General features: G+C 45.2%; 1 protein-coding gene across 6 annotated transcripts in view; it reads left to right on the plus strand.

Moving 5' to 3' along the window:
• Window positions 1–27,999, plus strand: part of clocka (clock circadian regulator a) — a 269,029-nt gene that overhangs the window by 56,209 nt on the left and 184,821 nt on the right. For all 6 annotated transcript variants that reach the window (XM_070869951.1, XM_070869943.1, XM_070869953.1 and 3 more), the window contains one exon: window positions 4,114–4,262. In XM_070869951.1, coding sequence (XP_070726052.1) covers window positions 4,114–4,262 — 149 coding nt within the window. The remainder of the gene's footprint in view (window positions 1–4,113; window positions 4,263–27,999) is intronic.

Genomic DNA, 27,999 nt, shown 5'->3' on the forward strand with positions numbered 1-27,999 from the left:
GTTATGATCTGAAATTGTTGAATTCAATGTTGTCTGGAAGGCTGTAAAGTGCCTCATTGAATGATGAGGTGCTGTTCGTGGTGCTTCCATTGAGCTTTAATAGAACAGTGTAGGAGGTCAAGAACAGAGAGGTCAAAGTAGGAGTGGGACGGAGAATTAAAATGACAAGTTCGGTCATTCTTGCGGACTGAACAGAGGTGTTCCGCAAAGTGATCACCCAATCTGCGTTTGGTCTCCCCAATGTAGAGGAAGACCACATTGTGAACAGTATCTTAAAGTGAAAGAAGTATAAGTAAAACATTGTTTCACCTGGAAGAAGTGTTTGAGGCCCTGGACAGTGGGAAGGGAGGAGGTGAAAGAGCAGGTGTTGCATCTCCTGTGCTTGCACAGGAAGGTGCCATGGAAAGAGAAGCAGATGTGCAGGGTGTCGCGGAGGGAACAATTCTTTTGGAATGCTGAAAGGGGAGGGGCAGATGTGTTTGGTGGTGGCACCATGCTGGTGGTGGTGTAAATGGAGGAGGATGATCCGTTGAATGCGGAGACTGGTGGAGTGGAAGGTGAGGACAAGGGAAACCCTATCGTGGTTCTGGGAGGGAGGTGAAGGGTTGATAACAGAAGTGTGGGAAATGGGACGGCCATGGTCAAGGGCCCTGTCAATCATGGTGAAGGGGAATCCTCAGTTGAGGAAAAAGGAAGACGTATCTGAAGCACTGGTATGAAAGATGAATGGGATAGAGTCCTTTCAGGTGCCGGGGTGTGAGGAAGTGTCATTTTAAGATGAATGAAGGCCATTCCAATCCTTGACTCTGCTGCTTTCAAGAGACCATGTACAATTTGCACTGTTGGGGATTCTCCTCAATCTATTTAATCTTAGGGAGAGTTGACTAAATGCAAATAAGATTTTACAAGTAGATAAAGTAATCAAGCAAAAACTGCAGATGTCAAATTAATATTATAGTATATATATTTAAGCCTCACTTTTTAAATTGCGCAGATATTTCCGTGGTCTCAGACTAGAACCATTGTTTTGCATGGAAGTTTGAATAAAACAGAGATATTTAGCCAGATATATTTGCAGATACATAGAAACATAGAAATTTACAGCGCAGAAGGAGGCCATTTCGGCTCATCGTGTCCGCGCCGGCCGACAAAGAGCCACACGGTCCCCGGTCAACAGCCCTGAAGGTTACATATAAACCAATGAACAATGGCGGACAGGTAAAGAGCATCCAGCCCAACCAGTCCGCCCCCCACAACTGAGATGCTCCATGGATCGCAACATTTTACACTCCACTCCACCCGGAGCCATACGATCTCCTGGGAGAGGCAAAAAACCCAGGCCAATTGGGGAAACAAATCTGGGAAAATTCCTCTCCGACCCATCCAGGTGATCAAAACTAGTCCAGGAAATAACTCTGGCCGTATTAGATTCCCTGAAGTACTTACCATCATATCTAAGCCAGCCAACAAGAGGTTATCCAGACTAATCCCACTTACCAGCTCTAGGTTTGTAACCCTGCAGGTTACGGCACCTCAAGTGCCCATCCAAGCACCTTTTAAATGTGGTGAGGGTTTCTGCCTCTACCACCCTTCCAGGCAGTGAGTTCCAGACCCCCACAACCCTCTGCATGAAGAAGCTTCCCCTCAAATCCCCTCTTAAACCTTTCATCAACCACCTTAAACATATGCCCCCTCGTAATTGACCCTTCCACCAAGGGAAATAGGCCCTTGCTATCCACTATATCCAGGCCCCTCAAAATTTTATACATCTCAATGAGGTCTCCTCTCAGCCTCCTCTGTTCCAAGGAGAACAAACCCAGTCTATCCAATCTGTCCACATAGCTCAGATTCTCCAGTCCAGGCAGCATCCTCGTAAATCTCCCCTGCACCCTCTCCAGTGCAATCACGTCCTTCCTGTAATGCGGTGACCAGAACTGTACGCAGTACTCCAGCTGTAGCCTAACCAGTGTATTATACAATTTAAGCATAACCTCCCTGCTCTTATATTCTATGCCTCGGCCAATAAAGGCAAGCATTCTGTATGCTTTCTTAACCACCTTATCCAGCTGGCCTGCTGCTTTCAGGGACAAGCCTGATTCTTTTAATCGCACAGTTTTTTTTTAACTTGAGTGTAAACAGAAGACCATTGAAATAATGTACCAGTTTTCACCCAGCTTTAAAACTCTGCCATCCATTGAAGAGGTTTGGGTTGCCTTCCTGTTAAACTGGATTTATGAGAGTAGCTGGTAATACATTGCACAAAGTGGACTTGATTTGTTAAACCCTGTATAACTCATTGGTAAGAAAGCACAATTTAGGGCACATTCTCTTCAAAAAGACTATGATGCAATGAAGTTCAGAGAACCAACAACCAGGTTGTGACCCAAGGTTCTAAGTTTTCAAGAGGATTCTCAAAAATTATTTACTAGTTCACTAGTTCATCAGTTCATCAATCTCAGGCATCACATTTTTCAACCTATTCAATTATCGAGGACATCACAACTAGGCATGCGGAGAGGGGGGAGGGGAAGGGGGGGAAAGAGAGGGAGGGAGGGAGGGTGGAGGAGGTAGAGAGAGAGAGCGAGACCAGCAAAGCCAAGGGACATTTAGGTTAACTTTACTCTTAATGCTACTCTGGCTGAAAGCATAGGATTATGTAGGATATAAACCACAGAAACAGGCCATTCGACCCAATCAGTCCATGCCGGCGTTTATGCTCCACTGGAGCCTCCTCCCGTCTTTCCTCATCTAACTCAATCAGCATAACCCTCTATTCCCTTCCCCCCTCATACACTTATTTAGCCACCCTTAATTGCATCTACACTATTCGCTTCAACCATTCCCTGTGGTAGAGAGTTTCACATTCTCGCTTCTCTGGGTAAAGAAGTTTCTTTTGAATTCACTATTTGATTTCTTGGTGACTATCTTATATTGATGGCCTCTAGTTTTGCTCGTCTCCACAATTGGAATACTCTTTCTGTGTCTACTCTATCAAACCTTTCATAATTTTAAAGACTTCTATTAGCTCACCCCTCAGCCTTCTCTTTTCAGGAGAAAAGAGACCCGGGGTGGTCAGCCCGAGGCGGCGGCGGCAGCCCGAGGCAGGAGAGTCCAGCAGCGGAGTGGGGGGGTGGTGGGGGCGTCGATGGCAGGTCCGGATTCTGGAACATTTTCCAGATTCTGGATGACCCTGCCACGGATTGTCCTGGTGTCTGGATTCCGGAACAGTATGGATTCTGGAACTCTGGATTTTTGATGCTGTACCTGTATGAACGTCCCTACTATGGCAGACAAATTTATTTCAATGAATTGGAAAATTATTTTAGTTATGTTGAATGTTGATTTATTTATAATTATCTCAGCAATTTTTAACCCAGAAAATACCCAGTGGCTGAAATACATAAGATAACTATCCAAATTCAATAAAAATAATTTGAAAAAAATGGCTTTAAAGATTTACATATTTATATTCTGTTCACTCACCAATGATTTATCTTAAATAAAAAAAATTGAATTTGAATAGTTTTTAAAAATGTCAGGATATTTTGATGTGGAATTAAATCTAATAAAACAGGAAGAAGCTATAGCTGAAACGGGATATATGAGACAATAAAGGCATACAGGGTGTTTTGTGAATGCTTTCTGCAAGATAATTTATTCATAGTGAGTTGAAGCAGATGTTAATGCATTTATGTAAATCATGCCAATTGCAAGCAGAAAGAAGATTGAAAAGCTTGTCTCAAAAAAATCTTGGTTCACCAGAATAAAGCGCAATAAGCAATTCCATAAAGTGGTGGAGTTGGGGGGTAAGGGGAAAGGTCATGGGAGATATAAAAATCAAAAGTTGCATCATAACTTGCATTTTCTCTTGTAATGCAGTAAAATATAGTAACGTCCTTGGTAATGAATAGTCAGTATGATTTTTGAACAGTTGCCCACTTAATCTTTCTTTCACACATTACTAATTTACTTACTGAAAATGTAACCGTCTAAATTCAGATGATCATTTTGACATTTTTGGCCTTTAGAAAATGTAATATTTCAAAGAATTTTAAATGAATTATCTGTATTTGTGAATATAGTTTGCTATTAAGAATATTCTTGTGTCTTTAGGGTTTCTAGGAACAAATCCGAGAAGAAACGACGAGATCAGTTCAATGTGCTGATCAAAGAGCTTGGCTCCATGCTGCCGGGTAATACTCGGAAAATGGATAAATCAACAGTATTACAGAAAACAATTGATTTTTTACAGAAGCACAAAGGTAGTTCTTCTGCTAACAGAAATATCTTGCTGAGTATTTATAGAACAGATGTGCTAAGTTTATTTGGGGAGAGAGAAAATGAAATCGGGGCATTCAATATTTCACGCTAGTTATTTTGTGGGGATTTTAATTTTGATTTTTTTTAAAAGACAAAGCAAGAATATAAAGATATTTTTTACTTATTCTTCACATTCAGATAGGAAAGTCTCTGGGGCTGAAATTGCTCACCGCCCGCAACGAGTCGCATCTCTAATTTTCGAAGGGTTTTGTCCGCCCCAATGCTTGCCCCAATGGAGTGGGGTGGAAGCGGCCTTATTATTGGGACGGAAGTGCGGTCGGGTTGGAGTAGCAGTCACTAGCAGGGCAGAAGTGGGGGCGGGTCGGAGTGAATGACGCTGTAAGCCATCAGCGCCGCGCTGCTGACGTCATCGCGCTGGCGCGTCACAAAGTCCCTTCCCATCGGTTAAAGGGAAGGGCCGATGCAGCCACTTTAATGGCAAACACTGGGCAACCAGGGAGGATTTTGGCCTGGCCAGCGGCCTGCAACCCAAGAGGAGGTGCAAGGCTGCTTTTTTGCAGCCCGGCCGAACCGGTGGCCATAGCTGTCGGCCTACAAAAAAAATAACATGGCGTCGCTGGCAACGCCACCTCCCCTTTAAGGGCGACCGCGCCACAAAGCCACAGAAAGGGCACAGTCAGAAAAAGCTGTCGGGGGCACCGACCGGTGGCGGTGCCGCTCCCGCAGGGCAATTCCGGTAAGGGGCAATTTCCCCGGGTGCAATTTCGGGAAGGGGTTGCCATCAATCAGTGAGTGGTCGGCACGTGCACGAAGCAGCGGGAAAACGGGCAGAGCGGTCCCCTACAGCGCTCCAAACCATAAGGAGGGCAATAAATAATAACTTTTATTTATATAGCGCCTTTAACGTAGTAAAATGTCCCACGGTGCTTCACAGCAGTGTTAACAAGACAAAACAGATAAATTTGACACTAAGCCACAAAAGAAGAAATTAAGGCAGATGACCAAAAGCTTGGTTAAAGAGGTATGTTTTAAGGAGTGTCTTAAAGGAGGAAAGACAGGTAGAGAGGCGTAGAGGTTTAGGGAGGGAGTTCCAGAGCTTAGGGCACAAACAGCTGAAGGCACGGCCACCCATGGTTGAGCAGTTATAATGAGGGATGTTCAAGAGAGCAGATTTTGAGGAGCGCAGATATCTTGTGGGGTTCTGAGGCTGAAAAAGATTAGAGATAGGGAGGGGCAAGACCATGGAGTGATTTGTAAACCAGGATGAGAATTTTGAAATCGAGGCATTGTTTAACCGGGAGCCAATGTAGCTCAGAAAGCACAGGGGTGATGGGTGATCGTGACTTGGTGCGAGTTAGAACATGGAATGCTGAGTTTTGGATGACCTCAAGCTTATGTAGTGTAGAATGTGGGAGGCCAGCCAGAAATGAGTGGGAGTAGTCAAGTCAAGAAGTAACAAATGAAAGTTTCAGCAGCAGAAGAGCTGAGGCGGGCAATGTTACGGAGGTGGAAAAAGGCGGTTTTAGTTATGCTGCGGAGATGTGGCCGCAAACTCGTTTCAGGGTCAAATATGACACAGGTTGCAAACAGTCGTCTTAACCCTCAGATTGATGCTAGGGAGAGGGGTGGAGTCAGTGGTTAGGGAACGCAGTTTGTGGTGGGGACCAAAGATAATGGCTCCGATCTTCCCGATATTTAATTGGAGAACATTTCTGCTCATCCAGTGCTGGATGTCGGACAAGCAATCTGACAATTTAGATACTAAGCCGGGGTCAAGAGAAGTTGTGGAGAGGTAGAGCTGGGTGTCATCAGCGTACATGTGGAAACTGACTCCCGGTTTTCGGATGATAACGCATATAGATGAGAAATAGGAGGGAGCCAAGAAAAAAAACAGAGGTAACGATGTGCAAGTAGGAAGAGAAACCATTGCAGGAGATTTTCTGGCTACGACTAGATAGATAAGAATAGAACCATGCGAGTACAGTCCCACCTAGCTGGACAATGGTGAAGAGGCGTTGGAGGAGGATGGAGTGGTCAACTGTGTCAAAGGCTGTAGACAGGTCCAGAAGGACGAGGAGGGATAGTTTACCTTTGTCACACACTCAAAGGATGTCATTTGTGATTTTGATGGGAGCCATTTCTGTACTGTGGCAGGGCCAAAAACCAGATTGAAGGGATTCAAACATTGAATTCAAGGAAATTCACAGATTTAGGAGGTGACAACGCATTCAAATACTTTGGACAGGAAAGCGAAGTGGGGTCAAAGGTTGTTTTTTTGAGGAGAGGGGTGATGACAGCAGATTTGAAGGAGAGGGGGAACAGCACCTGAGGAGAAAGAACCGTTAACAAAGTCGGCTGACATAGAAGCCAAAAAAGGAGGTTGGGTGGTGTCATGTATGCTTGGGGTTACTAACCACCAGGGGGCACCACTGTCGAAGGTCATTGGGCTATATGCACATGTGTGCGGTCCAGGTATATAAAGGAAGCCACCATGTAATGTGGGCATTTTGGGCCCAAATAAAGTTGAGCCAGGTTTGCACCTGAGTGAGTTTATAGTATTCATTCTATCGAGTTATTACATACATAACATTTGGCGACGAGGTAACTCAAGAACCTTCGCATGCAAAATGAGCACCATTGGAATTCTGGAGAGATTCGTGGAGGGAGAGGGCTGGTCGGATTTCATCAATCGCCTGGACCTATACTTCGTGGCCAACAAAATGGAGGAAGCTACTGACTCAGTTAGGCACAGGGCGGTTTTCCTCACTGTTTGCAGTCCGAAAATCTATGGCCTCAAAGAATCTCCTCTCGCCTGCACGTCCAATGGACAAGGGCTATGAGGAATTGTGTGCCTTGGTACGTGACCATCTCAAACCAAAACAAGGCATCATCATCTCACGCTATAGATTCTAGATGCATGTTCGTTCTGAGGGCCAGGATGTGTCTGAATTCATCGCTGACCTAAGATGTTTTGCTGGGCCATGTAAGTTCGAAGACGCATTGGGAGACATGCTGCGAGATTTCTTCGTAATAGGAATCAACCACGAGGTGATCCTCTGGAGGTTATTGGCTGTGGAGACGCTGGATTTGAGCAAGGCCATCGTCATTGCCCAGGCATGCATGACGACGGATGATAATTCAAGGCAGATATCATCGAAGAGTCGGAGCTCCACGGCAAGTACTGTAAACAAGATTGTGACGTCGTATGGCAGAGCTGCTTTTGGCAGGGCCTACTCGACTGCGTATGCGAAACCTGTAGCAGCTCAAAGTCTGCCAATGGGTACAAATCCGATTTCACCTTGTTGGCATTGTGGGGGCAATCATCGGCATCATCAGTGTTGTGTTAAACAGTACATCTGTAAAGGCTGTTCGAAAGTGGGGCATCTTCAGCGAATGTGTCCACAGCTGAGCAAGCGTACTGCGACTCACCACATGGATGATGACGACCAGTCCAGCACAGCCCTGGATATGCAACCCGAGATACCCGAGGAGGAAGTGTATGGACTGTATTCGTTCTTGACAAAGAGCCAACCAATAATGGTTAATGTGAAACTAAATGGCGTGCCGGTATCGATGGAATTGGACACGGGCACGAATCAGTCAATAATGAGCCAAAGGACATTGACAAGCTGTGGAACACTAAGGCTGTGAAGCCTAAGCTGAGTCCAGTCAATGCCAAGTTGCGTCCTTACACCAAAGAACTCCTACCGGTGATTGGCAGTGCAGTCGTCAAGGTGTCGTATGATGGTGTGGTTCATGATCTACTGTTATGGATCATTCCAGGAAATGGTCCAATGCTGTTTGTCAGGAATTGGCTCAAAAAAATCAAATGGAATTGGAACGATATAAAAACGGTGTCACCTCTGCCCAAGTGCTGAGCAAGTTTCCCTCGGTGTTTGAACCAGGCATTGGCAATTTCACGGGAGCCAAGGTGCAGATTCACCTGGACTCTGGTGCAAGACCAATCCATCACAAAGCTCGGGCTGTTCCGTACATGATCAGGGAGAAGGTCAAAATTGAACTGGACAGACTCCAACGTGAAGGGGTCATATCACCGGTCGAATTTAACGAATGGGCCAGTCCCATTGTTCCTGTGTTAGTGATGGCACTGTCAGAATTTGTGGAGACTACAAGGTCACGATCAACTGATTTTCGAAACGGGATCAGTACCCGTTACCGAAGACTGATGACCTGTTTGCAAAGCTAGCCGGTGGGAAGTCGTTCACCTAAATCTGGATCTGACGTCGGCCTATATGACACAGGAGCTCGTTGACATGTCGAAGAAACTTGCATGCATCAACACTCAAAGGACTGTTTACCTACAAAAGGTGTCCTTTTGGAATTTGCTCCGCTGCAGCCATATTTTAGAGGAACATGGAGAGTCTACTGAAGTCCGTCCCTAGAACCGTCGTGTTTCAAGATGATATTCTGGTCACATGTCGTGACACTGCCGAACACCTGAACAACCTTGAAGAGGTTCTACATCGTCTGGACAAAGTGGGACTCCAGCTGAAACGTTGGAAGTACGTCTTCATGGCACCGGAAGTTGAATTTCTGGGGAGGAAGATTGCTGCTGATGACATCAGGCCTACGGACGCAAAAACCAAGGCCATCAAAAATGCACCCAGGCCTCAGAATGTGACGGAACTGCGTTCGTTCCTTGGTCTACTCAACTATTTCAGTAATTTCTTACCTAGATTGAGCACTTTATTAGAGCCACTGCACATGCTGCTCAGAAAAGGCGACAACAGGGTTTGGGGTGTGACTCAAGATAGAGCTTTCGAGAAAGCTACAAATCTGCTTTGCTCTTACAAGTTGCTGGTACATTATGATCCGTGTAAGCGTCTAGTATTGGCCTGTGATGCTTCTTCATATGGAGTTGGCTGCGTGCTCCAACAAGCTAATGAGTCGGGTAAACTACAACCAGTTGCGTATGCTTGAAAAATTTGTCAAAGACGGAAAGAGCCTACAGCATGGTAGAAAAAGAAGCTTTAGCCTGCGTGTATGGGGTTAAAAAGATGCATCAGTACCTATTTGATCTTCGTTTTGAACTCTAAATGGATCACAAGCCACTCATTTCATTGTTTTCCGAAAACAATGAAATCGATACCAATGCATCGTCCCGCATCCAGAGGTGGGCGCTAACATTATAGAAACATAGAAACATAGAAAATAGGTGCAGGAGCAGGCCATTCGACCCTTCGAGCCTGCACCGCCATTCAATAAGATCATGGCTGATCATTCAGCCTCAGTACCCCTTTCTTGTTTTCTCTCCATACCCCTTGATCCCTTTGGCTGTAAGGGCCATCTCTAACTTCCTTTTGAATATATCTAACAAACTGGCTTCAACAACTTTCTGCGGTAGAGAATTCCAGAGGTTAACCACTCTGAGTGAAGAAGTTTCTCCTCATCTCGGTCCTAAATGGCTTACCCCTTATTCTTAGACTGTGACCCCTAGTTCTGGAACTCCCCAGCAATGAGAACATTCTTCCTGGCTCTAACCTGTCCAATCCTGTCAGAATTTCATGTTTCTTTGAGATCCCCTCTCATTCTTCTAAACTCCACTGAATACAAGCCCAGTTGATCCAGTCTCTCCTGATATGTCATTCCTGCCATCCCGGGAATCAGTCTGGTGAACCTTTGCTGCACTCCCTCAATAGCAAGAACATCCTTCCTCAGATTAGGAGACCAAAACTGAACACAATATTCCAGGTGTGGCCTCACTAAGGCTCTGTACAACTGCAGTAAGACCTTTCTGCTCCTATACTCAAATCCTCTCGCTATGAAGGCCAACATGCCATTTGCCGCCTTCACCGTCTGCTGTACCTGCATGCCAACCTTCAATGACTGATGTACCATGACACCCAGGTCTCGTTGCACCTCCCCTTTTCCTAATCTGTCACCATTCAGATAATATTCTGTCTTCCTGTTTTTGCCATCAAAATGGATAACCTCACATTTATCTACATTATACTGCATCTACCATGCATTTGCCCACTCACCGAACCTGTCCAAGTCATCCTGCAGCCTCTTAGCATCCTCCTCATAGCTCACACTGCCACCCAGCTTAGTATCATCTGCAAACTTGGAGATATTACATTCAATTCCTTCATCTAAATCATTGATGCATATTGTAAATAGCTGGGGTCCCAGCACTGAACCCTGCAGCACCCCAATGGTCACTGCCTGCCATTCTGAAAAGGACCCATTTATTCTGACTCTCTGCTTCCTGTCTGCCGACCAGTTCTCTATCCACGTCAATACTTTACCCCCAATACCCTGTGCTTTAATTTTGCACACTAATCTCTTGTGTGGGACCTTATTATCTGCCTATGATTATGTCAGTTGCCATAGACCTGGCCCCCGAGAATTGTGCCGATGCACTGAGCCATCTGCTTTTGCCCACACCGGAGGTGGAGACGCCACAACCTGCAGATCTACTGTTAGTTATGGATGCTTTTGAGAGTACAGGAACCCCTGTCACTGCTCAACAAGTTAAGACCTGGACCAGACAGGTCCCGATTTTATCAGTTGTAAAATGTTGTGTCCTTAGTGGTGATTGGTCTGCTACACCTATGGAAATGTGTGATGAGACCAAACCTTACAACCATCGCAAAGACGAACTATCCATTCAGTCAGATTGTTTACTGTGGGGTAATTGTGTTGTTATGCCTAAGAAAGGCAGAGAGAAATTTGTTTGTGATCTACACAGCACTCATCCCGGTATTGTCATGGTGAAAGCCATCACCAGGTCTCGCGTATGGTGGCCTGGAATTGACTCTGATCTGGAATCATGTGTGCATCAGTGCATCGTTTGCACAAAGCTCAGCAAAGTACCAGCGGCATCCCCACTGAGTCTGTGGTCGTGGCCATCCAAACCATGGTCGAGGATCCACATTGACTTTGTGGGTCCTTTCCTGGGTAAGATGTTTTTTGTTGTGGTGGATGCATATTTCAAGTGGATAGAATGTATAATCATGTCATCCAGCACATCCACAGCTGCCATTGAGAGCCTTCGTGTCATGTTTGCTATTCATGGTCTGCCTGATATCGTTGTGAGCGACAAAGATTTTGCTTCACCAGTATGGAGTTTCAAGAGTTCATGAAATTCAATGGTATTAAACATGTGAGGTCAGCACCATTCAAACCTGCTGTTAATGGTCAAGCAGAGTGTGCTATCCAAACAATCGAGCAGAGAATGAAATGTGTAACTCCGGGTTCACTGCAGACTCGCTTGTCATGCATATTGCTTAGTTGCAGGACAAGACCCCACACGCTTACCGGGGTCCCCCCTGCTGAACTATTGATGAAGAGAGGTCTCAAGACCAAGCTCTATCTCATCCATCCTGACTTGAATGATCGTGTTGAAAACAGACATCAAAATCAGCAGTGGTATTGTGATCATGCTGCTGTGTCATGCGGCATCTCTGTTAACGAACCTGTGTATTTGCTAAATTATTGTCAAGGTCCCAAGTGGGTCGCTAGTACTGTTACTGCCAAGGAGGGTAACAGAGTGTTTGTCAGGCTCAAGAATGGGCAAACATGCAGGAAACATGTTGATCAGGTAACGCTGCGGCACACGGATGAACTGGAACAAGTTGAGGAAGATACGATCAGTGACCAACCAACCTATATTCATTCATCAGAGGACTCCACCGTCATCAATGAATATGGATTTTCAATCTCTGACATGGTCATTGCCACTTCCATCAGATCGGCTACCCTGCCTCCAGTCATAACTGACTCAGAACGCTCATCCAGAACTGGAGTTGAACTGAGATGATCAATTTGTGAGCGGAAAGCCTCGGACCATCTTGTAAAAAGACTGATACCAAGATCTTGAAGGGGGATGTTGTCATGTATGTATGCTTTGGGTTACTAGCCACCAGGGAGCGCCACTGTCGGAGGTCATTGGGCTGTACGGACGTGTGTGCGGGCCAGGCGTATAAAGGAAGCCACCATGTAATGCGGGCACTTAGGGCCCGAATAAAGTTGAGCCAGGTTTGCACCTGAGTGAGTTTACAGTATTCAGTCTATCGAGTTATTACATACATAACAGATGGTCAGCAGTTTAGTGGGAATAGGGTCAAGGGAGCCAGAAGTGAGTCTCATGGACAAGATGAGCTTGGAGAGATTAACAGGGGAGATCAAAGTGAAACTAGAAAACGATGTGAGTTTGGGGCTAGGGCAGGTGGGAGCCTCAGATGAAGTTTAGCCCTATGGGCAAGATAAGGAAGGGAACGCGCAGAGGCAACTGACTGGATGGTCTCAATCTTTGAGACAAAGAAGTACATGAGCTCCTCAAACTTGTTGTTGGAGGTGAGTGTGGTGGGGACAGGGGAGAGGGTTTCAGGAGATGGTTAGCAGTAGAGAATAGTAGCTGGGGGTTATTTTTGCATTCCAGAATGGTCCTGGAATAGTGAGCAGTTTTTGTAGACAATAGGAACCGATAATGTTTTGTATGTTCGAGGCAGATCTGATGGTAAATGGCTAAACCAGTTGCCCGCCACATCCGTTCAAGTCTGCGCCCTTTTGACTTGAAGGAGGAAAGATGAGGGCTGTGCCAGGGGGAACAGCCAGCGGTGGAGACAGTAATCTTTTTAATGGGGACTAACCAAGGCATCAAAGGTGGCATTGAGGGTGCGGTTGAGCAGATCGGTGGCTACAGAAGTGTCATTGTTAAAAGAGGGCCAAAGGATGGACAGTTTTGAGTTGATAAATGCCGTTGTAGGAGAGTTTGGAGAGAGTTTTTTTCCAGGGGCAGATGTAGAAGGAAGTAGGTTTGGATTGGGGAAGGGGGATGTGTGTTGAGAGCGATACAAGGAAATGGTCAGAGATGGCTTTATCTTTAATTGACACGATTGGAATAACGAGGCCACAAGAGATTGCAAGATCCAGGGGGTGGCCGTGAATATGGTTTGAGGAATTTACATGGAGGGAGAGATTAAGGGAGGACAGGAGGGTAGTGAACTCCGAGGAGAGAGAGCATGATGAATTAAGATGGAGGTTGACGTCACCGAGGATGAGAAATCGCTCGGTGCAGAGGCTGAGGGAGGAAAGCAGTGAGGATATATCCGATATAAAATTTTTATCATGTTTGGATGGGTGGTAGAGAATGAGAATTTTGAATGAGAGGTGAGAGGGGTGGAATAAGGCAAGATGTTCAAAGGATGAGAAAGTGCCGGAGGAGTAGGGGGGCAGATGCCACAGTACCGAAACGGCTCTTATCAGCACAAATGGTATCCTTTGTGACTGACAAAGGCAACATAGAAACATAAAAAAATAGGTGCAGGAGTAGGCCATTCGGCCCTTCTAGCCTGCACCACCATTCAATAAGATCATGGCTGATCATTCCCTCAGTACCCCTATCCATCCTGGTCCTTCTGGAACTGTCTTCAATCTTTGAGACAGTTGACCATTCCATCCTCCTCCAATATCTAAAATGGCGGCCCTTCACGGAGATTCGGCGGCCAGTCCACATCAACCCGTGGCCGATGCTTTCAGGCGGCAATGGGCCTTATAGAAAGGGCCAATTTCGGCTCCTCTATCTCACAATGGAAAAATCCACTCTCATAGAAACATAGAAATCTACAGCGGAGAAGGCGGCCATTTTGGCCCATCGTGTCACCGCTGCCCGACAAAGAGCCACACTGCCCTCACTCAGCAGCCCTGAAGGTTACATATGAACAATGAACAATGGCGGTCAGGTAAAGAGCATCTGGCCCAACCAGTCCGCCGCACACAACTGCGACACCCATTGCATTGCAACCTTTTACATTCCACCCCAACTGGAGCCATGAGATCTCCTGAGAGAGGCAAGAAAACGGATTAAACCCAAGCCAATTGGGGAGAAAAATCTGGAAAAATTCTTCTCCGACCCATCCAGGTGATTGAAACTAGTCCAGAAGATCACTGGCCGTATTCAATTCCCTGCAGTACTTACCATCGTATCTGCGCCAGCCAACAAGAGGTTATCCAGTCTAATCCCACTTACCAGCTAGGTAATGGCACTTCAAGTGCCCATCCAAGCACCTTTTAAATGTGGTGAGGGTTTCTGCTTCGACCACCCTTTCAGGCAGTGAGTTCCAGACCCCCACAACCTTCTACATGAAGAAGCTTCTCCTTAAATCACCTCTAAACCTTCCACTAACCACTTTAAAACTATGCCCTCTCATAATTGACCCCTCCACCAAGGGAAACAGGCCCTTGCTATCCACTATATCCAGGCTTCTCAATTTTATACATCTCAATGAGGTCTTCTCTCAGCCTCCTTTGTTCCAAGGAGAACAAACCCAGCCTATCCAATTTGTCCTCATAGTTAAGATTCTCCATTCCAGGCAGCATCCTAGTAAATCTCCTCTGCACCCTCTCCAGTGCAATCACGTCCTTCCTATAATACAGCGACTAGAACTGCACGCGGTGGCCTAACCAAAGTATTATACAATTTAAGATAACCTCCCTGCTCTTGTATTCTATCCCTCTGCCAATAAAGGCAAGCATTCCGTATGCCTTCTAAACCACCTTATCTACCTGGCCTACTTTCAGGGATCTGTGGACAAGCACTCCAAGATCCCTTTGTTCATCTACACTTCTAAGTGGCCGACCGTTTAATGTGTATACCCTTTCCTTATTAGCCCTCTCCAAGTGCATTACCTCACACTTCTCTGGATTAAATTCCATTTGCCACTGTTCTGCCCGCCTGACCAGTCCATGGATCAGTTCCTATGGACTGGAGGGTAGTTAATGTAAGACTACTTTTTAAAAAAGGAGGGAGAGCGAAAACGGGGAATTATAGACCGGTTAACCTGACCTTGGTAGTGGGGAAAATGTTGAAATCAATTGTTAAAGATGAAATAGCAGTGCATTGGAAAGCAGTGACAGGATTGGTCCAAGTCAGCATGAATTTATGAAAGGGAAATCATGCTTGACAAATCTTCTAGAATTTTTTGAGGATTTAACTAGTAGAGTGGACAAGGGAGAGCCAGTGGATGTGATGTATTTGCACTTTCAAAAAGCTTTTGACAAAGTCCCACACAAGAGATTGGTGTGCAAAATTAAAGCACATGGTATTGGAGGTAATGTGCTGACGTGGATAGAGAACTGGTTGGCAGACAGGAAGCAGAGAGTCGGGATAAACGGGTCCTTTTCAGAATGGCAGGCAGTGACCAGTGGGGTGCCGCAGGGCTCAGTGCTGGGACCCCAGCTATTTACAATATACATTATTGATTTGGATGAAGGAATCGAGTAATATATCCAAGTTTGCAGATGACACTAAGCTGGTTGGCAGTGTGAGCTATGAGGAGGATGCTAAGAGGCTGCAGGGTGACTTGGACAGGTTAGGTGAGTGGGCAAATGCATGGCAGATGCAGTATAATGTGGATAAATGTGAGGTTATCCACTTTGGGGGCAAAAACGTGAAGGCAGAATATTATCTGAATGGCGGCAGATTAGGAAAAGGGGAGGTGCAACGAGACCTGGGTGTCATGGAACATCAGTCATTGAAAGTTGGCATGCAGGTACAGCAGGCGGTGAAGAAGGCAAATGGTATGTTGGCCTTCATAGCTATGGGGATTTGAGTATAGGAGCAGGGAGGTTTTACTGCAGTTGTACACGGCCTTGGTGAGGCCTCACCTGGAATATTGTGTTCAGTTTTGGTCTCCTAATCTGAGGAAGGACGTTCTTGCTATTGAGGGAGTACAGCGAATGTTCACCAGACTGATTCCTGGGATGGCAGGACTGACATATGAGGAGAGACTGGATCGACTGGGCCTGTATTCACTGGAGTTTAGAAGAATGAGAGGGGATCTCATAGAAACATATAAAATTCTGACGGGACTGGACAGGTTAGATGCAGGAAGAATGTTCCTGATGTTGGGGAAGTCCAGAACCAAGGTTCACAATCTAAGGATAAGGGGTAAGCCATTTAGGACCAGGATCAGGAGAAACTTCTTCACTCAGAGAATTGTGAACCTGTGGAATTCTCTACCGCAGAGAGTTGTTGATGCCAGTTCGTTAGATATATTCAAGAGGGAGTTAGATTTGGCCCTTATGGCTAAAGGGATCAAGGGGTAAGGAGAGAAAGCAGGAAAGGGGTACTGAGGTGAATGATCAGCCATGATCTTACTGAATGGTAGTGCAGGCTCGAGGCGCCGAATGGCCTACTCCTGCACCTATTTTCTATGTTTCTATGTCTTCCTGCAGTCTACAGCTTTCTTCACTATCAACCATATGGCCAATTTTTGTATCATCTGCAAACTTCTTAATCACACCGCCTATCAAGTCCAAATCATTGATATATACCACAAAAAGCAAGGGACCAAGTACTGAGCCCTGCAGAACCCCCTGGAAACATCCTTGCAATCATAGAAACATCCATCAACCATTACCCTTTGCTTTCTACCTCTAAGCCAATTTTGGATTCAACTTGCCACTTTGTCCTGGATCCCATGGGCTTTTACCTTTGTGACCAGTCTGCCATGTGGGACCTTTTCAAAAGTTTTGCTAAAGTTCATATACACTACATCGTACGCACTACCCTCATCGACCCTCCTAGTTACCTCCTCGAAAAATTAAATCTCTCGGTGGCATAATCCCTTTAAATTTACAAAAGTAATCTTGCACCAGCCCTGCTGATTCTCAGCCTGCCTGGAAGGGTCCTCAATTCTTTCTCCATCATGAATCACGTATGACGTATGACACATGCTCACCATGCTGTCATATCAGATAAAAATTTGTTTGCAACACTTGACTAATTTAGGATCAGGGTTTTTCCAGTAAAACTATTTTATGTGTCATCTAAATGTACCATGTGGGAACTCGGGAACACTTCCGGTGTCCCTGATGACTACGTGTGCGGGAACTGTATCCATCTCCAGCACCTGACGGTCCACGTTGCGGAATTGGAGCTGAGGATGGATTTACTCTGGAGCATCCACGATGCTGAGAACGACGTGAGTAGCACGTGTAGCGAGTTGGTCTTACCGCAGGTGAAGGGTCCACAGCCAGCTAGTGAATGGAAGACCAGCAGGAAGAGCAGTGCAAGGAACGTAGTGCAGGGGTCCCCTGCGGTCATCCCCCTGCAAAAAAGGATGCACCGTTTTGAGTACTGTTGAGCGGGATGACTCATCAGGGGAGGGCAGCAGCAGCCAAGTTCATGGCACCGTGGCTGGCTCTGCTGCACAGGAGGGAAGGAAAAAGAGTGTGAGAGCGATAGTGATGGGGGATTCAATTGTAAGGGGAATAGATAGGCGTTTCTGCGGCCGCAACCGAGACTCCAGGATGGTATGTTGCCTCCCTGGTGCAAGGGTCAAGGATGTCTCGGAGCGGGTGCAGGACATTCTGAAAAGGGAGGGTGAACAGCCAGTTGTCGTGGTGCACATTGGTACCAACGATATAGGTAAAAAAAGGGATGAGGTCCTACGAGACGAATTTAAGGAGCTAGGAGCTAAATTAAAACTTAGGACCTCAAAAGTAGTAATCTCGGGATTGCTACCAGTGCCACGTGCTAGTCAGAGTAGGAATCGCAGGATAGCTCAGATGAATACGTGGCTTGAGCAGTGGTGCAGCAGGGAGGGATTCAAATTCCTGGGGCATTGGAACCGGTTCTGGGGGAGGTGGGACCAGTACAAACCGGACGGTCTGCACCTGGGCAGGACCGGAACCAATGTCCTCGGTGGAGTGTTTGCTAGTGCTGTTGGGAAGGAGTTAAACTAATATGGCAGGGGGATGGGAACCAATGCAGGGAGACAGAGGGAAACAAAAAGGAGACAAAAGCAAAAGACAAAAAGGAGATGAGTAAAAGTGGAGGGCAGAGAAACCCAAGGCACAAAACAAAAAGGGCTACTGTACAGCAAAATTGTAAAGGGTCAAATTGTAATAAAAAGGCAAGCATGAAAGCTCAGTGCCTCAATGCAAGGAGTATTTGGAACACAGGAGAGGGCTCTGAGCTAGTTGGAATGGGTGAGAGCTCAGATGAACAGGATCCCAAGAAAGAATGCAGGAGGCAACAGAGCAGAGAGGCACTGGGGTAAGTGTAAACCACAAGGTGATAGGAAGGGACAATATGTATGAATATAAAGGGGCTGCAGGAGGGGTCAAAACTAAAAATCATGGTTTAAAAACTAGTATTAAAACACACTACCTAAACGCATGCAGCATTCAAAATAAAGTAAATGAGTTGACAGCACAAATCATTACAAATGGGTATGATTTTGGTGGCCATTACAGAAACGTGGTTGCAGGATGGCCAAGACTGGGAATTAAACCTACAGGGGTATCTGACAACTCGGAAAGATAGACAAGAAGGGAAAGGAGGTGGGTAGCTCTGTTAATAAAGGAAGACATCAGGGCAGTTGTGAGAGATGATATTGGCTGTAATGAACAAAATGTTGAATCATTGTAGGTGGAGATTAGAGATAGTAAGGGGAAAAAGTCACTGGTGGGCATAGTTTGTAGGCCCTCAAATAATAACTTCACGGTGGGGCGGGCAATAATCAAGGGAATAATGGAGGCATGTGAAAAAGGAACGGCAGTAATCATGGGGGATTTTAACCTACATATCGATTGGTCAAATCAAATCGCACGGGATAGCCTTGAGGAGGAATTCATAGAATGCATATAGGATTGTTTCTTAGAACAGTATGTTACAGAACCTACAAGGGAGCAAGCTATCTTAGATCTGGTCCTGTGTAATGAGACAGGAATAATAAACGACCTCCTAGTAAAGGATCCTCTCTGAATGAGTGATCACAGTATGGTTGAATTTGTAATTCAGATTGAGGGTGAGGAAGTAGTGTCTCAAACGAGCGTACTATGCTTAAACAAAGGGGACTACAGTGGGATGGGGCAGAGTTGGCTAAAGTCGACTGGAAACACAGACTAAACGGTGGCATAATTGAGGAACAGTGGAGGACTTTTAAGGAGCTCTTTCATAGTGCTCAACAAAAATATATTCCAGTGAAAAAGAAGGGCGGTAAGAGAAGGGATAACCAGCCGTGGATAACCAAGGAAATAAAGGAGAGTATCAAATTAAAAAACAATGCGTATAAGGTGGCCAAGGTTAGTGGGAAACTAGAAGATTGGGAAAATTTTAAACGACAGCAAAGAATGACTAAGAAAGCAATAAAGAAAGGAAAGATAGATTACGAAAGTAAACTTGCGCAAAACATAAAAACAGATAGTAAAAGCTTTTACAGATATATAAAATGGAAAAGAGTGACTAAAGTAAATGTTGGTCCCTTAGAAGATGAGAAGGGGGATTTAATAATGGGAAATGTGGAAATGGCTGAGACCTTAAACAATTATTTTGCTTCGGTCTTCACAGTGGAAAACACAAAAACCATGCCAAAAATTGCTGGTCACAGGAATGTGGGGAAGGGAGGACCTTGAGACAATCACTATCACTAGGGGGGTAGTGCTGGACAGGCTAATGGGACTCAAGGTAGACAAATCCCCTGGTCCTGATGAAATGCATCCCAGGGTATTAAAAGAGATGGCGGAAGTTACAGCAGATGCACTCGTTATAATCTACCAAAATTCTCTGGACTCTGGGGAGGTACCAGCGGATTGGAAAGCAGCTAATGTAACGCCTCTGTTTAAAAAAGGGGGCAGACGAAAGCCAGGTAACTATCGGCCGGTTAGTTTAACATCTGTAGTGGGGAAAATGCTTGAAGCTATCATTAAGGAAGAAATAGCGGGACATCTAGATAGGAATAGTGCAATCAAGCAGACGCAACATGAATTCATGAAGAGGAAATCATGTTTAACTAATTTACTGGAATTCTTTGAGGATATAACGAGCATGGTGGATAGAGGTGTACCGATGGATGTGGTGTATTTAGATTTCCAAAAGGCATTCGATAAGGTGCCACACAAAAGGTTACTGCAGAAGATAAAGGTACGAGGAGTCAGAGGAAATGTATTAGCATGAATCGAGAATTGGCTGGCTAACAGAAAGCAGAGAGTCGGGATAAATGGGTCCTTTTCGGGTTGGAAATCGGTGGTTAGTGGTGTGTCACAGGGATCGGTGCTGGGACCACAATATACATAAATGACCTGGAAGAGGGGACAGAGTGTAGTGTAACAAAATTTACAGATGACACAAAGATTAGTGGGAAAGCGGGTTGTGCAGAGGACACAGAGAGGCTGCAGAGAGATTTAGATAGGTTTAGCGAATGGGCTAAGGTTTGGCAGATGGAATACAATGTCAGAAAGTGTGAGGTCATCCACCTTGGGGAAAAAAAAAACAGTAAAAGGGAATATTATTTGAATGGGGAGAAATTACAACATGCTGCGGTGCAGAGGGACCTGGGGGTTCAAATCCCAAAAAGTTAGTTTGCAGGTGCAGCAGGTAATCAGGAAGGCAAATAGAATGTTGGCCTTCATTGCGAGAGGGATGGAGTACAAAAGCAGGGAGGTCCTGCTGCAACTGTACAGGGTATTGGTGAAGCCACACCTGGAGTACTGCGTGCAGTTTTGGTCACCTTACTTAAGGAAGGATATACTAGCTTTGGAGGGGGTACAGAGACGATTCACTAGGCTAATTCCGGAGATGAGGTGGTTACCTTATGATGATAGATTGAGTATACTGGGTCTTTACTCGTTGAGTTCAGAAGGATGAGGGGTGATCTTTTAGAAACATTTTAAATAATGAAAGGGATAGACAAGATCGAGGCAGAGAGGTTGTTTCCAATGGTACGGGAGACTAGAACTCGGGGACACAGCCTCAAAATACGGGGGAGCCAATTTAAAACCGAGTTGAGAAGGAATTTCTTCTCCCAGAGGGTTGTGAATCTGTGGAATTCTCTGCACAAGGAAGCAGTTGAGGCTAGCTCATTGAATATATTCAAATCACAGATAGATAGATTTTTAACCAATAAGGGAATTAAGGGTTACGGGGAGCGGGCGGGTAAGTGGAGCTGAGTCCACGGCCAGATCAGCCATGATCTTGTTGAATGGTGGAGCAGCTCGAGGGGCTAGATGGCCTACTCCTGTTCCTAATTCTTATGTTCTTATGTTCTTATGATGGTTTTTGATTAATTTTTGTCAATTTTAGTTTTTTATTGAATTCAGTTGTCACCATTGTTTTTCTTGGATTTACCAGTGTCTTTGAGGCATTCTGACCCTGAACTGGATGTTGATTTGCTTTTTAAAAAAAAAAAATCAGGTAGCTAGAGCATGCCAATATCCAGTTTTAAAATGACAGTGCTCTGCAGTGTTCCTCACATGAAACAAACCCATGGCTGCTGCCATTTTTTCTTTAGTTATAATTGTAATGAGTCTGAGTTGACCAGAACTAAGCTTTAGTCCTTACAACCAAAAAAAAGTTGATGGAAAGGATTCTCAGCTTTCTGAATCTCTGGACTTAATTCATCCAGGATATGGTCCAGTCTAGTAAAAATCTAGGCAGGATTTTAATGAACAGGAGCGGGTAGGGAATTAAAACTGGCGAAATTGACAGCGTGTCAGGAAGCCAGCTTCAACCAGCTGACTTTCGGGTTTCACTGCAGTATGTTAGGCTGCATGCAAGGAACCCCCTAAGGAGAGGCGGGGTGCCACTTAAGATATGTTAATCACTCAATTAGAGCCATATTGACATGGGCTTTTAGGTTTAACTTTGGGTCCACAGGTTTCCCTGGTGTTCTGGAACTCGCCAGTGAAAGCAAGTCATATTGGGGAAATATGTCAATAAATACTCAGTACTCAAAGCTGCTTTCTTATCTGCTTATGGGAAAGTGTTTGTTCACAGTACTCGTGTTGAGAGATTACTTTATACACTTTGGAGGTTTCATCTACACTTTGGCGGTTTGGAGGGCTGATCTGCATTTTGGAGCACTGATCTATCAGATCAGCATGGGTGCTACTTGAGCTGCCTGAGATTGGATGTCAGATGAGGACCAAGATGGCCATCATCATCATAGATAGTCCCTCGGAATCGAGGAAGACTTGCTTCCACTCCTGAAGAGAGTTCTTTGGTGGCTGAAGAGTCCAATACGAGAGCCACAGACTCCGTCACAGGTGGGACAGATAGCCGTTGAGGGAAGGGGTAGGTGGGACTGGTTTGCCGCAAGCTTTTTCCGCTGCCTGCGCTTGATTTCTGCACGCTCTCGGCATTGAGACTCGAAGTGCTCAATGCCCTCCCGGATGCACTTTCTCCACTTAGGGTGGTCTTTGGCCAAGGACTCCCAGGTGTCGGTGGTGATGTCGCACTTTTATCCGGGAGGCTTTGAGGGTGTCCTTGTAACGTTTCCAATGCCCACCTTTGGCTCGTTTGCCGTGAAGCAGCTCCACATAGAGCACTTGCTTTGGGAGTCTCATGTCTGGCATGCGAACTATGTGGCCTGCCCAGCGAAGCTGATCGAGTGTGGTCAGTGGTTCAATGCTGGGGATGTTGGCCTGGATGAGGACACTGATGTTGGTGCGCCTGTCCTCCCAGGGGATTTGTAGGATCTTGCGGAGACATCGTTGGTGATATATAGTGACAGTGTCAGCAGCAGCCTGCTGGTCACAGAGCTATAGCTCCACAGAAGAGAGGGGAGCACACAGAGGTGGAACAGGCCATACCCGGCACACACAGTCTACAGGCAGAGGATAAGCTTGTTCAAGCACCAGTGTCTCAGGAGGCTCAGGGTGTTGTCAGGTGGTGGCAGACATTTACAGCCTGCTTGAACAAGACCTGCTGCCAACTGAATCTGATGGTCACGCTTTACCAATGGCAGTCAAAGTCATCACTGTCCTCAACTTTTTTGCCTTTGGATCCTTCCAGGTCTCTGGCAGAGACATTTGTAGGATCTCCCTGCCGGCAGCATACAAATGTATAAGATCGGTGACTGATGGGTTGTATGCCAGGGCCGGCAATTATAAGAACATAAGAATTAGGAGCAGTAGTAGGCCATTCGGCCCTTCGAGCTTGCTCCGCTATTCAATAAGATCATAATCTTCGACCTCAACTCTAGTTTCCCGCCTGATCCCCATAGCCACTGATTCCCCTCGAGTACAAAAATACATCTAATTCAGCCTTGAATATATTCAATGACTCTGCATCCACAACCCTTTGGGGCAGAGAATTCCAAAGATTCACAACCCACTGAGTGAAAACATTCCTCCTCATCTCAGTCTTAAATGGCCAACCCCCTAGCCTGAGACTATGCCCCCTAGTTCTAGACTCTCCAACCAGGGAAACAGCCTCTCAGCATCTACTATGTCAATCTTCCTCCGTATCTTGTATATTTCAATGAGATCACCTCTCATTCTTCTAAACTCCAGAGAATATAGGCCCTACTCAGTCTTTCTTCATAGAACAACCCTCTCATTCCAGGGATCAATCTAGTGAACCTTTGTTGCACTACCTCTAAGGCAAGTATGTCTTTCCTCAGATGAGAGACCAAACTGTGCACAGTACATCAGGTGTGCTCTCACCAAAACCCTGTACAATTGTAGTAAGACTTCCTTACTCTTGTACTCAAACCCTCTTGCAATAAAGGCTTACATGTGATTTGTCTTCCTAATTGCCTGCTGTACCTGCATGCTAACTCTCTGAACAACAATATTTAATAGTTTCTCACCATTTAAAAAATATTCTGTTTTTCTATTCTTTCAACCAAAGTGAATCACATTTCTGCCACCTTACTGCCCACTCACTTAACCTGTCTATATACCTTTTCAGGCTCTTTGTGTACTCCTCACAGCTTACTTTCCCACCTAGTTGTGTTTTGTCAGCAAACTTCAATACATTTCACTTGCACAAAAGCAAAATACTGTGGGATGCTGGGAATCAAAAATAAAAACAAAATGCTGAAATTATTCAGCAGGTCAGACAGCATCGATGGATAGAGAAAGAGAGTTAACCTTTCAGGTTGATAGCTGTTTTTCTCGGCAAAGATGTTGCCTGACCTGCTGAGTATTTCCAACATTTTCTGTGTTTACATTACATTTGGTTCCTTCATCTAAGTCATTAATATAGATTATAACTAGCTGAGGCCCAAGCACAGATCCTTGCGGCATCCCACTAATTACAGCCTGTAAACCTGAAAATTACTCATTTATCCCTGCTCTTTGTTTTCTGTCTGCTAACCAATCCTCTATCCTTGCTAATACATTACCCCCAACCCCATGAGCCCTTATCTTGCGTGAGAACCTTTAATTGTGGTACCTTATCAAATGCCTTTTGGAAATCCAAATATACTACATCCACTGGTTTCCCTTTATTCCTGCTCGTTACATTCTCAAAAAACTAATATATTTGTCAAACACTATATCCCTTTCATAAAACCGTTTTGAATCTGCTTAATCATATTATGATTTTCTATGTGCCCTGTTAGCACTTCCTTAATAATGGATTACAGCATTTTCTCGATGACATGCTAATGGACCTGTAGTCTCCTGTTTTCACTCCCTCCTTTCTTGAATAGCAGGGTTATATTTGCTAACTTCCAATCTGCTGGGACTGTTCTAGAATCTAGGGAATTTTGGAATATCCGTCTAATGCATCTCGCTATCTCTTTAGCCACCTCTTTTAGAACCCTAGCATGTTCATCTAGTTCAGGGGATTTGTGGGCTTTTAGTCTCATTAGTTTCTCAAGTACTTTTTTTCCCACTGATGTTACTTTAAGTTCCTAATTCTCATTTGCTCCTTTGTTTCCCACTATGTTTGGTATGCTTTCTGTGTCTTTTACTGTGAAGAGGGATACAATATATTTAACGTCTCTGCAATTTCCTTGTTCCCCAATATAATTTCTCTTGTCTCAGCCTCTAAGGGACCAATGCTTACTGCTACTGTTACTTTTTACATTCTTGTAGAAGCTCCTGCAATCTGTTTTTATATTTCTTGCTAGTTTTCTCTCTTTCTATTTTCTCCCTTTTCATTAATGTTTTGTTCATCCTTAGCTGGTTTCTAAAGCTCTCCCAATCCTCAGGCTTACTATCCTTCACAGCATTATAAACCTTTTCTTTTAATCTAATACTATCCTTATCATCTTTAGTTAGCCAAGGATGGATCACTTTTCCCATGGATTTTTTATTTCTCAATGGAATGTATATTCATTCAGAATTTTGGAATATTTCTTTAAATGTTTGCCACTGCCTATCTACCATCATATTTTCTAATCTCATTTCCCAGTCTACGTTGGCCAACTTGCCCCTCATACCGATGTAACTCGCTTTATTTATGCACATGATTATATTTCACTTGCTGTTGGCATCAAGTCAACTTGACTATGTGTTATATGCCATGTGGCTGTCAGATATTTAATTGTTTCACCAGGTAGCTTGGGCCCCCCCAAAAGACTTGAGTGGGAGTCATGGTATGTGTTCACCCGATGGATGGAGAGCATTTGTTGAGGGTGACAATGAGGAAGAGGCATGACTATTGCACATGGATAAGGATGAGTGTCAGTGGTCGATGGATAGATGGGGATGTGAGGAAGTGCACAGAAAGGGATTGATGCTCTTGCAAGGTAAGTTAGCGTGAGGAGTGATGTGCTGGAGTAGGCGTAAGAAAGCAGAGTAAGGGGTTTGGGGTGATACGTATATCAGGTTGTAGGTGGATGTGCCATTGCTCGCGCCTTTCCTGCTCTGCTTCGGTCATTGAACCACTTCCTGCATTAAATTCAGGAGCATGGCACTACGCTCTTGCTGCTGACCTCTTATGCCACAACCAACTACGCTTTCTTGGTGTCCCCAGCCGGCTTCTTCCTCCCGTTGCCAGGGAAGAGTATCTTCCTCCGGGTCCACACAGCCCCCAGCAGCACATACAGGGTGGCGTTGGTGAAGCACAGTGCAGCCTTTGCCCGCCTACCTTCCATTGCAAGACGACTTTTTCTCTCTTTCCCAATTCCAACTGCTTCAGCTTGCACATGTGAAGTGTCCCTTAAATATTGGAGTTGAGATCGCGGTATGCGGGTCGTCATAAACGCCCACTGACACTAATTGAATGAGAAATCCAATAATGAACTGGCTACATTAAAAAGCCACTGACAGACGTGCTGCACGTATTTCTGGGTTTCCCATGTGCTCTCGGGTGGGGGGGGGGGGGCATGCTCCCAGTGCATGTATGCATTAAAATCCAGTCCTCTGACAAATTGTGACACAAGATCCAAAATTCCTAGAAGTCAACTTCCAGCTGATTAATATTTATCACTACCAGCTTGGCTCAGTTAGTAGCACTCTTGGCTCTGAGGCACAAGGTAGGTTCAAGCTCTACGATGGATTTGTGCACACTTCAGTATGGGAGTGTTGCATTGTTGGAGCTACTGCCTTTTAGATGAGACATTAAACTGAGGTTCTATCTGCTTGTTCAGGTGGATGTAAAAGATCACATGACTCTTTTTGAAGAAGAGCAGGAATTCTTCTGGTGTCTGGGCCAGCATATTTCACCCAACACCACCCAAAACAGATTACCTGGTAACTCATCCATTTGGTGTTGTGGGCCTTGCTGTGTACAAATAGACTGCCACATTTGCCGGCATAACAATCATGACTATCTGTTATATTTTAAAAATGAGTGAGTAGTCTCAAAATGTATTGGTACTGCGCATGTAGTTGGCAAATGTAGAAACATAGAAACATAGAAAATAGGTGCAGGAGTAGGCCATTCGGCCCTTCTAGCCTGCACCGCCATTCAATGAGTTCATGGCTGAACATGCAACTTCAGTACCCCATTCCTGCTTTCTCACCATACCCCTTGATTCCCCTAGTAGTAAGGACTTCATCTAACTCCTTTTTGAATATATTTAGTGAATTGGCCTCAACAACTTTCTGTGGTAGAGAATTCCACAGGTTCACCACTCTCTGGGTGAAGAAATTCCTTCTCATCTCGGTCCTAAATGGCTTCCCCCTTATCCTTAGACTGTGTCCCCTGGTTCTGGACTTCCCCAACATTGGGAACATTCTTCCTGCATCTAACCTGTCTAACCCCGTCAGAATTTTAAACGTTTCTATGAGGTCCCCTCTCATTCGTCTGAACTCCAGTGAATACAAGCCCAGTTGATCCAGTCTTTCTTGATAGGTCAGTCCCGGGAATCAGTCTGGTGAACCTTCGCTGCACTCCCTCAATAGCAAGAATGTCCTTCCTCAGGTTAGGAGACCAAAACTGTACACAATACTCCAGGTGTGGCCTCACCAAGGCCCTGTACAATTGTAGCAACACCTCCCTGCCCTTGTACTCAAATCCCCTCGCTATGAAGGCCAACATGCCATTTGCTTTCTTAACCGCCTGCTGTACCTGCATGCCAACCTTCAATGACTGATGTACCATGACACCCAGGTCTCTTTGCACCTCCGCTTTTCCTAATCTGTCACCATTCAGATAATAGTCTGTCTCTCTGTTTTTACCACCAAAGTGGATAACCTCACATTTATCCACATTATACTTCATCTGCCATGCATTTGCCCACTCACCTAACCTATCCAAGTCACTCTGCAGCCTCATAGAATCCTCCTTGCAGCTCACACTGCCACCCAACTTAGTGTCATCCGCAAATTTGGAGATACTACATTTAATCCCCTCGTCTAAATCATTAATGTACAGTGTAAACAGCTGGGGCCCCAGCACAGAACCTTGCGGTACCCCACTAGTCACTGCCTGCCATTCTGAAAAGTCCCCATTTACTCCTACTCTTTGCTTCCTGTCTGACAACCAGTTCTCAATCCATGTCAGCACACTACCCCCAATCCCATGTGCTTTAACTTTGCACATTAATCTCTTGTGTGGGACCTTGTCGA

This window comes from Pristiophorus japonicus, chromosome 2 (assembly GCF_044704955.1).
Source record: "Pristiophorus japonicus isolate sPriJap1 chromosome 2, sPriJap1.hap1, whole genome shotgun sequence".
Classification (NCBI taxonomy): domain Eukaryota; kingdom Metazoa; phylum Chordata; class Chondrichthyes; family Pristiophoridae; genus Pristiophorus; species Pristiophorus japonicus.